Raw genomic sequence first — 14,645 nt, forward strand, 5'->3', positions numbered from 1 at the left:
CCCAAATATGGGTTCAATGCAATCCATGCTAGAATTGTTTTCCACAGGCATGTCCTCTATTACAATTACAACCTACTTCTCCACAGTGCAGACCTAGACTTCGTGGTTATTTTCCAGGTATGAGGACACACATACTATTGGATTTTTAATCATTCTGCTATATGACAGATTCTGTGGTGTAAGATGAGGTAGGCTACTCCAGTCGTGATTTTCGGGATCAAGAGGAGAGGAGTTGAAGAATGTTTGGGAGCTCAGGCAATGAGAAACGTAACGAATCATTTGGACAATAAATGAGTAGAAGAGGAAGTGTCATCAACTCAAAGCTTGACAGTGAAAAGATTTAGGTGTCGAAAATCTTTTCACGATCAAACCTAGAGTCGATGGCACTTCCTCTACTCATTTATTATCCAAAGAAGAAGCCGATTCGTACCTTTCTTGTTTCTTCTCCTCTTCAAAATTGTGTTGCTTATTGTTTTTTATTCCACACATTTTCATATAACTTAACCAACTGTTCTTGGAAAAGAACACACGTACTCTCACATACCAAATTATGCACGAGATCATTTTTTTTAAAAGAAAATATGAGATTATTAATGTTTCAATTACATTGCAGAGTAGTTTTTCTTATGATCATTGTTTTGCCTCATTATCCACTTTGTCATTGGGAAAGTTTTCTAAACTGATAAGAACTGAATTTACTAATTGTGTTCTTTTTCTTCTTTCTTTTTTGTTCAGTCAACAAAGAGTTATTGTTATGATTTCAATTTGCATCAAACCTCCCTGTTTCTAATAACATTGCAAATACAGAAAGGAACTGTTGGACAGGAATTTTATTCTAGGGTATAAAGAACACTGTCTATTCCATCTGCAACAGATCCAAGTTGTACTGTGATCTCAGTGATTGCTTCGTGCAATTTATCTGGGTCATGAGTACTTGCTTGTCTGCCCCATGACATATATCGAACACCTTGTATGGCATACCTTGAAACCATAAGTTGCCTTTTGTAGTCTTGAACTTTGTCGGTTGCTTTTTTAAGTCTCCTTTTGGTTTCCATCAAAGCTTCTTGTAGAGATTCGATGGTTTTCTGGGGATCGTCCTCGTATACGTCTTCCCTTATAGGGGAGAGGTTAAATCTGGGATCATCTCCACCTTCTTCTTCTTTAGAAGTAGAACCTTCATCAGTTCTAGACCTTTTTGCAGGTGGAGAGTTAGGAGTATCCATCCTTGAAGATTTCTTGAGGAAGATATTGGTTTATGCTGATTCTTAGTTTTGAATATTTATACGAATGGAATATGAAGGAAGTGTTGGACTAAGACTTAGTGTCTAGGTCAACATTGTGTTTTTGATGATTGTGTATGATTGTATACTAAAATGTGTGTGAGCATGCTTGACTTGAACATATCCTAAAATGCTAGAAAACATGCTTAAATGGTTACTTGGTTAATTGTTTAATATCTTAATTGTGCATATACAAATGAAGGCTTATGTATATCTCTATGTGAATTTGGTACCTATATATTTTTGAGATAGTGCTGGAAATTAAGTTTTGGAAACAAACATATATGGACTAAGTTAGGGCATTAATCTTCTAATGATCATAATTTATCTTACTTAGGTCCAAATGACTTGAAACTTGAACCACATGCACATGAAGGTCTAATATATGTTCTAGGACTATAATCATGATAAATTAAGTGCATCACATATATATTTGGTCATATGCTTAAATTCCGCCAAAACTAGGTTTTACCTAATTTTGTGCATATGTGTTCTTTGTGAACGTGGTGAACCAAATGAACTCCGATTTAAATGAAATTTCATGTGCATCTTAGTTTCATCACTATGAACATATTTGATTTAGTAAAGTTCAAGAGAAAAGGTCATTTACACTGAGTTTGCAAAATGACTTTGAATTTACACTTAGAATTTATCGGTTTCACTATTAGTGATCTAATTGCTTGGTTGAGTGACAAAACGATTTCCGATTGTTATGAAATTTTACCTGGACATTCTAATACATATAAAATGATTTATCATGCAGTAATATGAATTTTCTGGGTTGTTTTTCTAATGTAATTAACTTATGCGCTCCATATGAAGCTCTTTGAGTTTACATGCAATTGGGGAGTTCTACCTCCTATTTCTTTGTAGGTTAATCATCATTGTGGTCTCATATGACTCAGAATTCAGTATGCTCAAGTGAATTGAAGTCCGGTTTTCGAGTATGAGCTTGGATCTCTAGAAAACCAAGAAAAACCTATGTTCATCAACCTTCCACTAAGGCATTTTGATTGATGATTGGAACTAGCCTTAGGGCTATATAATATGGATATATTGGTGCTGCCAAATTCAAAGTTTGAAGTCAAGATTGGAGGGGTATGTTTGGTCACGTGAAGGATCTCTTATCTTCATCAAACAAGATCTTGCACATGCTTCCTTTATTGAGGTCAATGATCAGATTTTTGTGAGAAGACAATTGATGAAGCTAAAGGACAAATGCAATGGTTGAAATTTGTAAGAGATGAGAAAGTATATTTTGCAACTAGACAAGACTTAGATTATGAAGATATTCTTGAAGACTACAAGCTCCAATGGTACACTAATCTATGGCTGAGATTGAATTGTTTTGAATTATGAATGGATCAGATTACAACAAGACTTGAAGGGTTAAGATGACCATTTAAAAGGTGGATCCAATGGTTGTGCATAAGACCATATTCTTGCTTGTAATTTTTGACTTAAAAGAAGATCTTGATTTTTGGAGTTAAAGATGGTTGCAAGTTGATACACATTTTGTAGGAAATCATTGGAGATACCAAGGCCAAGATTTGGTGTAAGTTTGATCAAATGGTCAAAGATGACAAAATTGTTGGAGATACCAAGGTCAAGATTTGGTGCAAGTTTGATCAAATTGTCAAAGATGGCTGCAAGTGCACATGACAACTCAAATCTTGGAAAGCTAGACTTGGAAAATAATGCAAGTGCAACGGCTACATATTGTAAGGTCAAGATTTAATGATCTATTCATTAAATAGCCAAGATTTGCACATGTAATTGAAGGTCGAGATTTGAAGATGGAAAAAGATCCAATGGTGGAAATCACAAGAGCTTGGTAAATTATAAAGAGGGGTTCTTCCTCATTCCAACTTGGAGAAGCCAAAATTACATTGAAGAAATTCTTGTTCTAAAAGCTTCCAAGCTAGTTTGTGCCATTGAATCCAAGCTTCTACCCAAGCCACTCTAAAGGCTTCCTCACCATTTTGCTTTTGCAAAGAGGGAGTGCTTCTCATTTGGCTTCTTATTTTTAGATTCGAAAATTCTCATTATTCTTCATTTTCTATCCAACCCGTGAGGTGATATTGTGATTCTTGAGTGTTCCTCAACCCCATTTGCTTAGTGCAAACCTTAAGTGAACCATTTATACCGAACACTTGTAAAAGTCCCTTCATTGGGCAAAAACCTTGTTGAGGTTGAGTTTAAGGGAGTGCTTGAAACCCTTGGTTGTAAAGTTTGAAGATTATCTTGAAATCTTCAGTTTTAAGGGTGACCTAAAAACCCTTGTGAGTTTTGTGGAGTTCTTGAGAAAACCACATCCTTAGTGGAGGTTGGAAAATCTTAGGTTGGTGAACCTAGGTAGTAGATGTAGGAGAAGAGTCTCCGAACTACTATAAATTGCTGTGTGGACTTTCTTGATTGCATTGCTTGCTTGTTGATTGATTAAGTGTTTTGATTACAGAATTTTCTGAACCACTAGTCTGTCCGTGCACTGTTCACATAGCTAAACTTTGAATTTTAATCTGAATTTTTGATATAGTATTCATTAGGGTGTTGTGATACTGCATACCAAATTTCATTGAATTCTGACTTGATTTGCTAGGTGAAATTTGAGTTGTAAAATCTGTGCGCAGTGCGTTGTTTAAAAAATCTAATTTTGCAATTCCTTGATTATTTGATAATTGATCATTCACCATATTGTATCACATCTTGCATTGAAATGAATATTGATTAAGATAATCATTAGAGTCCAAATTTGTGTGTTAATTGTTAATTGACATTGATTTTCTTTTAAATTATAAAAAGAGATTCCTATCAGAATTTGGGGACACAATTCACCCCCCCTCTTGTGTTAAGTACGATCCATCAGGAACAACAAATACATTTTTAAAAAATGGAAAGGATTGAGGTATGGACACCAATGTTCAAGGCTTGCGCCTGGTACTTACAACGGGGTCATCACGACATTATTAGACGCAGAATATCCCCTGAATTCTTGAACGATTGCTCAGTTTCCTCCAAACAATGGTTCTTCTCTTCTCTGGTCCAGCTCTGGAACAAAACACCAATTAAAAGACATTCAAAGAAGAAGGCACAAAATCATCATGCATGAGAAATGAAAAACCGACAGACCGAACAAATTGCACGGAAGAACAGACTTATTATAGAATAGTATGTATGATATTCACCTCAGCAACTTTATTCAGCTTGTCTTTGACACTCTGCAACAGTTGGGAAAGATCACCATCCCATTTATAGAACTCTAATTCCTTCTTGTCAAGTATCTTCTCAGCTACCTAATATGGAAGAAACACGAATTAGAGAATGTTACCTCTGAAATAGCAATAAATTCTGGGGATTATTATCTCAAAAGAGAGTAAGAGATATCAGATGGACAGAGCTCCGTAAAATATTTGTTCATGCCAGCATAGGACATGACACAAGATGGGTTCTGCAACTCTGCATAGAACGGAAATTCGGAATATGTTGGCATAATTTCTGTTAACATGCACCCATTGCGTATATGACTCATACCACAAAATAAAAAAGGACTGAAATTACCCCCAAACAAACAGTTCATACAAAAGATGTCTCACATTTCATAATCTTGGACATGCTTTTAAGTACAAATCCCTTACCTTCTTTCCAATCATTCGACCACCAGCTGAATGGGCAAAATATATATTGTAGAAATGGCAAATGAATGCTTGAGGATCTTTGTCTGATAATTCCTTCAAAAATTCCGCATAGGTGACACCTGGAGAAGAGGGCTCGGGAATAACATGGCCTTGTTGTATGAACCAATCCAAATCTTTTGCCAATGCTTCAGATCTTTCCAATCCCGTGTTTCTGAACTCTGCATCTACAACAACAAAAAATGAAGTAAGATAATACTTGAGAGGTACTTTCATCCAGCAGAACCAAAAATCAATACACCTACAAGACCACATCCTCCATCATATCATCGACCTCACACACCAAGTGCACTTAGCATGAATATTCGCATTAAGTGGAAGCTGCAATGCTAAGGATGCCATTCATAAACATCACATGAGAATGCCACGAATACTGAAAAGAATAATTCAAGTACTAGAAGAACTAGATCCTTTCTTGTCCCAATAGACCGTTAGAGTTTGGTACACCACGCCATGCTGAAACTACCTCTACCGATTCGTAGATTTAAAGTTACGTCCATAAACAGAAGGGCGAAGGCAGATAAAATTTATAATTAGAAAGAGAATGAAACACATTTTACTAACACTAGAAAGACAGATCCCTGACCAATTAAACACCAGAAGATTAGGTGTAATTTCATTCTATACAGAAAGTGGGCAATCAACTGAACAGGAAACAAAATTAATCAGGCAGGAGCAGAGCCTCAGCAACACCAACCTAGAAATGGCACCTCGCGGAATATAGTCGGTCAATATCAGAAAAGGCAATAGAACACAAAAAGCTCCACCACTAAGATTAAACTTCTGATAATAGAGTAATTAAATTCCACACATGTTGATGATTGTAGTCAATCAAAATTCATTCTCCTTTTTAAGGAAATAAAAATTCTATCCAATTTATGAAAATTTACTAAAAATCTTAAATTCTCAAATGGATGCTGAAATTATACAGAAGCCATCGCCTTAACTAAAGGCTAAAAACATTATGCAAGTACAACTATCATCGCAAGCGTGAGACTCATAAAATCAGTCCCCTCTCTTACAATGCCAACTGCCAAGTGATACAACTCCCATAAGACCAAAGCACAGGGCTGCCGTATTGAAAAAATAGAATCGTAGATTCGTCATCCTTCCATCATCACAAAATGCCTTATCAGAATATTCTATCTCCTATAACCCACTACTCACAGAGTCACACATGTAAAACACTAAATAAACATGCGTAAACTCCATATCCAAGCAATTTCAGAGAAGCCAACAGAAAGCAATTATACTTGCAGCAACAGCAAACATGCCCACAGTGGCTTATAATATAAAACACCCCCCACAGTGATATACAAAGACTGCAGCGCCAGATATACAATTGCAAGACCAAAGAAACCCAAAATCCCACATTTGAACACAGAGGAAAAAATAAGACCAACGAACCATCCAGACAATCAAATTGAACAAGAACAAGCAAAGGTATCCCATAATTAACGACAACAAACAAAAGGTACCTTAAAACATTATCAGGGCAAAAAAAAGCTCGCAAAAACACACTCACAAAAAGGAAAAGCAGCCTTTTCGACGATTTCTTCAAGTGTATGATACACCAACTTGCTATCCACAAGAAACCTCAAATACCCTTCAATGGAAGGCTCCCATTTGGACACAGGCCGCTCCTGTGGCTCCCTTGTTTCCTTTTCGCCCTCCTTAGCCTGGTCTCTAGTGTGCAATTTCATCGCCACAAACCTCATCTCCTCCACAAACCCCTTTGCCTCTCCTGGGTAACGCCGCTTCGGCTTCTCTGCTGTGGTCGCAGACACAACAGTGGTGGCCTTTAAGGGCGACTTAATCATCCTGGAACAATTGGGTAATCGAAACTGAAGAGAAATACTTTTGGGTATGAACTCGGAGCCGAAATTTGCAATCCGGGCTTGTGATGGTTTGAGGTGGGCTTTCTTAAGAAGATATTGAGATTGAGAAATTGGCGTTAGCGTAGCCATGTTTGTTGACAAAGATAGATTCTTGATAGTTTAATGTAGAAGAAGAGTGCACGGTACCGCTTCAAGTAAGAAAATAAACAAAGGAGAGTACTCTTGAAGGCAAAGCAATAGCTACAAGATACAGAGTGCGTGTTTCTCGAGAGAAGAAAAAATAATTGAATAGAAGATTGTGCCTTTATCAGTTTATCTGGTCTGTCTGACTGTCTCTCCGTAAGTTTCTTTCTGTATGGAAAAACACAGGAGTAGACGACGGCGTTTTAGTCTTACACTGTCACCGTCTGGACTTTGGACCAAGAGCGCAACCGCCAACGTCTATCCTTACATTTTTCTATAATTTAATAATCCTAGCAATTGACATCGAAATTATTTGAGATTTTAGAAATCAATTTGTAATTATTGATCTTTATTCTTCAACAAATTTGAGTTCACTCAAAACCTTTCATACAAATTAAATGAGATTGAATAATTGAAGAATTATTTTTATATACTAAAATATTAAACAATTATTTGCTAGATATATATTCTCCTATTGGACATAAAATAAATACCTAAAATGCACGGATCATTTTTTGAGAATGTGGATAAGTAAAATAACAAGTGTGACCCATTTTTTTGGGTTTCACACATTCTAAATCAATGGTAAAAACGTAGGTCCGTATAAGAGAAGTCCTCAAACATAACATGTAGTCCAGTCTAACCTATCCCGAGTTATGTGGACTGTTTTCAAAATGCAAATTTACGCCCACACAACTAATTGATTCAAAGTACATGCCAAAAAAAGAAGCAGCAGCAGCGCAGCAATTAGAGATGTCTCATGTCTGTATTGCATACTTAATGATTTAGTAGCAACCTTCACACATGCTTCAAATTAAATGAACTTCAATTCATAAACAATACTCAATGAGCCATCCAACATAACCACTCGAGCCCACAAAATGTAAAACCAAATTGGATGATCAAGTTTCAATTTCAATGAGATCACATATTCTATCATACACACCATTCTCTACTTCATTTTACATCAGTGTTAGTAATATCTAAGCCATGCATAATAAGTACAGGAAGTACACACACAAAAAAAGAAGGGAAAACAAATAAAGGAGTAATGAAGAACACTAGATAACTCCCTGCTATATTTTTTCTCCTCAAAATCCAACTATTTGGCTACTTGTTCCAGAATTGGTATCTTCTTCCATGTCTCATCCATGCCACTTATTTGCAAAGGTGGCAATGAGAAAACACTAACCGTTGAGCTCCTGCTTCTAATTTCCTTTAAAGATCGTAACGCTGATATGGTGCTCTTCATGTATAAGCTCTCCATGTTTTCAATTTCTGTGAGTTTCTTGGGGACTCTGAGCATACCACTGCCATTGGTGGTGGGGGTTGAAGGATTGGAACCTCCTTCAACATCCACTGCCTCAGCAGATAACAAGGATGGTTCATTCTTGGGGAAAAGCTGATCAAGCATAGTCTCACACACTTTCACAAGCTTGTACAGCAAGTCTGTGGTGACGAAAGGCTGTTGTAATACCCATTGGATGAAGGGCAGCCGAATGAGGGCGCCAGTTCTTTTGTCATACTTCTTCAGTATTTTCCCAAGTCCTGTCAAGTGCAAATGCATACCAAGTTACTAAAAAAAGAATTTAAGCCACTACCTACAGAGAAAATAAATCAAAATTACAAGATACCCACAACTTCAAAAGATGAAACAGGAGAATCGAATAAATATTAGAAGGCGGAATACAGATGAACCAACTTAACAATCCATCTGTAATTTATAAGTGAGGAACCATGCAACAGCACCGCTTTACTTTTACGTGAATGGATGTTGTAACCGAATCCTAGTTTTGCAAGTAAAAAAAAACAAAAAGAGTGTGAATATAAATATTAGGTAAGCCGATTCCTGTCCAGTTATTTTTTCTGGAAGTCAACGCATCTCAATCTGCTCGATAGAATCTTAACTGCCAAATGCTCGATAGAATCTTAACTGCCAAAATGTTAACGCCCATGAAACTCATGATTTGATTCAGATTATCTCACATGTAGCTGAAAGCCCCACAAACTTTAAAAATACTACAATTGGCGAATATCCCGATTCATATGCAACTATTAAAACTAATTTCCAAGAAAAATATGCGGCAACCAGTTTCCGCGCAAAACTAATGCAGGACAAAAATCAACAAGTAAAAAGATTATATAAAGACAAATATTAGAGACACAGAGCGCTAAGGGGAGTGGATTTATACCCAACGGATGTAATACCCTTTCTACTAATAAGTTCCCAAGGTTTCTTACTAGACTCAGGTTTATGCAAGTAACAGTACTAGAACTTTGTATACACTATAACAGAGAATATCCTGATTCCTCAGTTGTGTAAACGATAATTTTCCGAGCCATCCCATGTCCATCAATGAAATATTTGGAAATTCAATACCAGTTGGATGAACTCTCCGTAAAATATAAGTCATGAGGGCTGCTTTACATTGTAATTAGAGCTTAGAACTTCCAATTTAGAATGCCAAAAAATGAGAAGAAAAACAGCAAAAAAAAAAATTAAGACACTTGAACAGAACAGTGAAAATGAGATGGAACAATTGAATTACCAGTGTAGTTCAGGGCACTGTAATTCTCCAACAAAACCATCTCTCCATGGAAGTCCACAAACTCCTTGCGAATCTGAATCATCTCTTCATTGAAATCCTTTGCTTTTGCAACCCTATCTTGTAACTCCTGCAAAAACACAACCAGAAAACTTCAGCTCTCACTACCCATGTCCATCAGTTCCGTCATCCAATCTTAATACAAATTAGAGGAAGAAACAATTCACAGGCCACATCAAAAAATCAACTACTCTAACAAAGCAAAAACTTTAATATACTCTTAAATTAATAAAGTTGACATATAAAATCCCAATCGTGATTGCAAAAACTACTTAATTAACAAGGGTTCATGGAATAGTTAATGGAATAAAATTGACTCTCACAGGTAAATGGAATAATTAGGCGCATCGTTACAGTAGTTGGCCGAGAAAAAGGAGGAACAGAAATGGCCACATCGCTAACAGACTTAACGGTTCGTTACAGTGCGCGAGTAAGACGAACCCCATGTGCGCACTACGCACTTCATCGGCCATTGAAAACGACAACGTTTCTGCTATGTTAACCTAAGAATCGATGAGGAGTTGTTCGAATTCCGACTCGTCGTTCTCTCAATCAGGTAATTTTCTCCCAACGAAACAGATCACACAGGAGCATAAGAAAGAGGACCAAATCAAATCAATAGACAAGATTACCTTCAATCTGATTATGTACTCTTCCTCCTTCTCGACGAAGAAGGTGTTGAATTTCTCGAGCTCGTCCTCCAACAACTGGATGAAATCAATTTCCTCTTTCGACATGCCATCTCCGGCGGAACCACTGCACTCTCCACCGGCGGAGTCCAATCTGAGGCGTTTATTGGGCCTATCTCCGCCTTTGGGCACTATTAGCTTCAACCGCTTCTTCAGTTCCTTGTAGGAGAGGAACTTGTCGCGCCATTCAGGTAAAGTCTCCTCGATCTGGTTGCTGAGGCTCTTGCCGAATTTCATGATTTTAGTGAACAAACTCTCTGTCTGTTTGGAAGGAGAGAATGAGAGGGAAAGTGAAGGAAATATAAGGGGTGGAGGTTGATATACCGGAGCCGGTAAAGGAAGGAAGGAAGGAATATTCGAGGGGTTATTTTTGGAATATCCGGGTTTGTATGAAAGGATATCTCTTGCTATATTCCCTCTGAAAAAGACATGTTTTATTATTTTTATTCGGACAATTGGCACTAGGAACATTTTAGACAATTTAATTGTAAAAATGTAATGGATCTTTTTAAAATTGTAAAAAAGTGTAATTTAAGGGTAATTTGATCATCTGACTTAAAATATTTCTTGGTTTATACCTAAAATACCCTTCTTCTTCTTCTTCTCTACTAAAAGCAATCTCCTCCTCCTCCTCCTCCTCCTCCTCCTTCTGGTTCTCGATCTGCATTGTTCTTCGTTACCCTCTTCTCCATTTTTGGTCGAGCTTCTCCTCTCTTCATCGCCTTCTTCTTCGTTGCTAGATCGGGACTACATCGAGTTGCTCTTGTCTCCGTTTTTGGCAAATCTGGACTATGCTTTGTTGCTTAATTTGGGTTGTGCTTCGTTCTCTCTTCTCTCCTTCCTTGTTATGTCTGGTTTGTACCTCTCTTGCTCGTTCTGGAAAAACATTTACAGTTGCAGAGATGTATCACTATAGTATCACCAATACCAAAAATCCACTAAAATGATACAATTGAACCAGTATGCATACTTCATTTTCCTAATTACTTTCTCTTTCTTGATTTTCTTTTCTTGGTTACCTCTCTTGCTTGTTTTGGAAAACATTTACAGGTGCAGAGATGTATCACTATAGTATCATTATAGTATCACCAACACAAAAAATCAATTAAAATGATACCATTGAACCTTAAAGACATGTAATGCAATCAAATATACATTCCAACATTTGTATCATCATTTTATGAGGAAAATATATAAATTGAACACTAAATTGGATCTTTTGTTTAAAGTATCACTATTGTATCAGTTCAACAAAATACCAAAGAAAAATGTCATATCTGCACTAAAATTCACCAGTAAGCAAATCAAAAATCCCTCAACCACTTACATTCCCACAAATTAATTGTTGATATCAATTTAATGAAATACACATTTAGTATCACTATAGTTTCAATCATTTACTGCAATTACAAAAGTTTCACTATAGTATCAGTTTACCAAAATTTCAAAAAAAAAAAGGTAGCTTCTGCACCAGAAACAACATTATTCAAACCAAAATTCGAAAATGTTGAAGGAAAATACATGAAAATTAACCACGTGAAAGCCTCAAATGCACAAAAGTACCAGTATTGTATCAAAAGCCCTAACAGATTTCAACTAACCCTAACTAGAAAATGTACCAGAAATTAACCAAAATTTTCAAAAATCAAGACATAAACATGATTTGAAAACGAACAAAGGTTTTCGGTGCACAAATTTCAAATAATATCACCAAAGTATCCATTAATCGAAAAAAACTTTGGGTATGTAATATGCTAACCATTTTCTAGAAAATCAGTATAGTATCACTCAAGATTGAGAAAGAAGCGTCATTATGGATGTGAAATATCTTAAAATAGAGGTTTTAAGGTATGAAAATCGGTTTTTTTACAGTTCGTGGAGAGAGAAAATCGCTGTGTGATGGAGAGGTTTCGTGGGAGGGATAATGAAATATGAGGTTATTTTGATAAAAGCAGGTCCCCATTAGACTTTTTTAAAAGGATGTTTTAGTGGTTGTATCTTTTTACAAATAAGTACAATCTATTGTACTTGCCCCCAATTTTCCCTATTTTATTTTTAATTTTTCTTTTTGGCTCTTTGACAAGTGACTTTTTGATGTGGCTTAATCTTCTTTTTTCTACACTAATTATATAGTAATTAACCACTAAAACATGATACCAATGAAAGGTAGATCGGTTGACAATCGATTGAGTTAGACATATGTGTACCCAATATTGAATTTCAATTTGAAACATATTTTTTAGCGATATTTAAAAAAAAAAAAACCCTACTAAAACATGATTATGTGGGAACTCGCAGTAAGATAGTTTCTATCAATCCACCAAAGCTTAACTTCCAACAACGTGCATATAATTCATTTGAGATATTGTACGATTGAGCCTTTGTTTGACCCAAAAGAATTTGCTTTCGGATAATTTTAACAAATTTTCTAGTTATTTCGTTCATTTTGGGAAAATCAAACTTCAATCAAAGAGAAGCAAACAAAATGAGTTCGAATGTAAAAATGACACGAACCGAGGAATCAAATTGACCCTATTTTTAATAGCACTTGTGGAGGATATGGTATGGGAACTCTTACTTATTGCAATTGCTAGTAAATCAAGCTATAAATGTAAAAAAAAAAAAATTCAAGACTAATTTTAATAAGGCGGTAAAGTATTAATGTATTGACATTCGAATCACCAATTAAAGTGATAAAGATGATGCGTATCATCCGGGTTTGAATCCCCTCCTTCTTTGTTTAAAAAAGAAAAACATACTAATGTAGTGACAAAGCCGAGCCAAACACAAAACAAGTGAAAACATAGGAATCATGCTCGTTACTTGGAATTTCCATGATTCAAAGGTGGATTTTTGTTTTGGACGTTTTAGCCATTTTCTGCCAGCAGAAGATTCGGATCTGTTAGTGGGATATTCTTTACTTAAACTTGGAATCTACCCATCCACATTTTATGGAAAAATGTGTTTTTACTACTATTTAACTACTTTTCTTTTTCTATTCCTTATTTAAATTAATTGTTTCAATTTTACTTTTAAGTTTAAAATCACCTTAGTAAATAGATTCAATTGAACAATTAGTTGCATATGGTCAAGGTGGATTCAGGGGGGGAGTCGGTGCAGTAGTGAACAAGTTAATAACCTGTTCACTTTGTGAACCATTGGATCTTTAAGGCATGATCTGACGGTCAATTAATCTGACTCCTCTTTATACAATTGTACTCTAACTTTTTCACAAAAAATACAAAAGAAAAAATTGACTCGTTCTCTTCATACTCTGTCTCTCATCAAAGTAAATCCTTTCCTTTCTTCTCGCCATCTCCTTGGTGATTCCTTCTGATCAAAGCTCATCAACTATCTGCTGCAAAGAGACGGTTGAGGTCAAGAATAAGATCGACAAAGGCCATCAGATCTGACTTCTATTTGTACTCTTATCTCTATCATAAAAAATACAACAGAACGAGATCTGACTCCTCAAGCCCTCCTTTGCTTTCTTCTCACCATCTCCATTGTTGATTCCATCTAATCAAAGCTCCTCAAGTATCTGCTGAAAAAATGGTTTTGATCCCAAATCCTAGGTTTGAAAGTTGAAGTTGGCATTATTCCTCAATCTCTAATTCAATAGCCTCTTTCATCTTTACCAGGTCAAGAACCCATTGTTGTTAGAGAGGGAAAAGTGAGAGAAAAGCTTAACAAGATAAGAACAAATTTAATTTAAAAATATTGAAAATTTGTTAGGTAAACTAAAAACCGTTGGATATAAATCATAAGATCCAACGGCTTAGATAATGAACCGGTTAATAGCCAGTGCATTAGTGCACCGGCACTCCCCCGGGTCCGGTCAAGGTTGGGGACTGGATCTTACCCCCACATAAATATGTGGATATTTTGAGAGATTGTCTTCATGAATTGAATTTGCGACATCTGAATTGCACATTATAACTCTACCACTAGATCACATATTTATCTGTAAACAATAATTGCAGAAACATCAACAATTTAATCTTCTAAATTACTATTATCATCATAGGTTTTTTATTGATAGTTTGAACTTTGAACCATGAAGTTTTTTTAAACGAGCATTGGTTGTCATAAGCCCTTCAGTTGTGAATTGGGTAAACTCATGAACCCATACAATAACTCACAAAATTACGCATGTTAAGTAAAACATTTATTGAAGATAAGTTACGAGAAAATCGTTTAAAATGGTATGGATATGTTCAGCGTAGAGATGGTGGTGTGGCGGTGAAGAGAAACAAGGGTATTTGTATAGGAGAAAGTAGGAGGCGACTATGAAGACGACCTAAAAAGACATGACTTGAAGTGATAAGAAATAATATAAAATTAGGAGTAAATGATT

General features: G+C 36.0%; 2 protein-coding genes across 3 annotated transcripts; both read right to left on the minus strand.

The window, feature by feature from the left end:
* Nucleotides 1–730: 730 nt before the first annotated feature.
* LOC119993575 (heme oxygenase 1, chloroplastic-like) lies at nt 731–7,117 on the minus strand. 2 transcript variants are annotated; one of them, XR_005466551.1, is made up of 5 exons: nt 6,498–7,117; nt 4,916–5,139; nt 4,466–4,573; nt 4,150–4,328; nt 731–814 (listed from the first exon to the last, which is right to left on the minus strand). XR_005466551.1 is itself a non-coding variant. In XM_038840761.1 (4 exons), the coding sequence occupies exons 1-4, from the start codon at nt 6,937–6,939 to the stop codon at nt 4,236–4,238; spliced, it is 867 nt and encodes a 288-aa protein (XP_038696689.1). In that variant the 5' UTR covers nt 6,940–7,117; the 3' UTR covers nt 4,145–4,235. The 2 variants fall into 2 exon arrangements, 1 of the variants encoding a protein (XP_038696689.1); XM_038840761.1 differs by lacking the exon at nt 731–814 and having other exon boundaries at nt 4,145–4,328.
* Nucleotides 7,118–7,800: 683 nt separating this feature from the next.
* On the minus strand, nt 7,801–10,584 carry LOC119993577 (SPX domain-containing protein 1-like). Its single transcript, XM_038840762.1, has 3 exons — nt 10,232–10,584; nt 9,543–9,669; nt 7,801–8,541 (listed from the first exon to the last, which is right to left on the minus strand). The coding sequence occupies exons 1-3, from the start codon at nt 10,523–10,525 to the stop codon at nt 8,096–8,098; spliced, it is 867 nt and encodes a 288-aa protein (XP_038696690.1). The 5' UTR covers nt 10,526–10,584; the 3' UTR covers nt 7,801–8,095.
* Between the last annotated feature and the right edge of the window lie 4,061 nt (nt 10,585–14,645).

Source organism: Tripterygium wilfordii, chromosome 23 (assembly GCF_013401445.1).
Source record: "Tripterygium wilfordii isolate XIE 37 chromosome 23, ASM1340144v1, whole genome shotgun sequence".
In the NCBI taxonomy this organism is placed as follows: Eukaryota; Viridiplantae; Streptophyta; class Magnoliopsida; order Celastrales; family Celastraceae; genus Tripterygium; species Tripterygium wilfordii.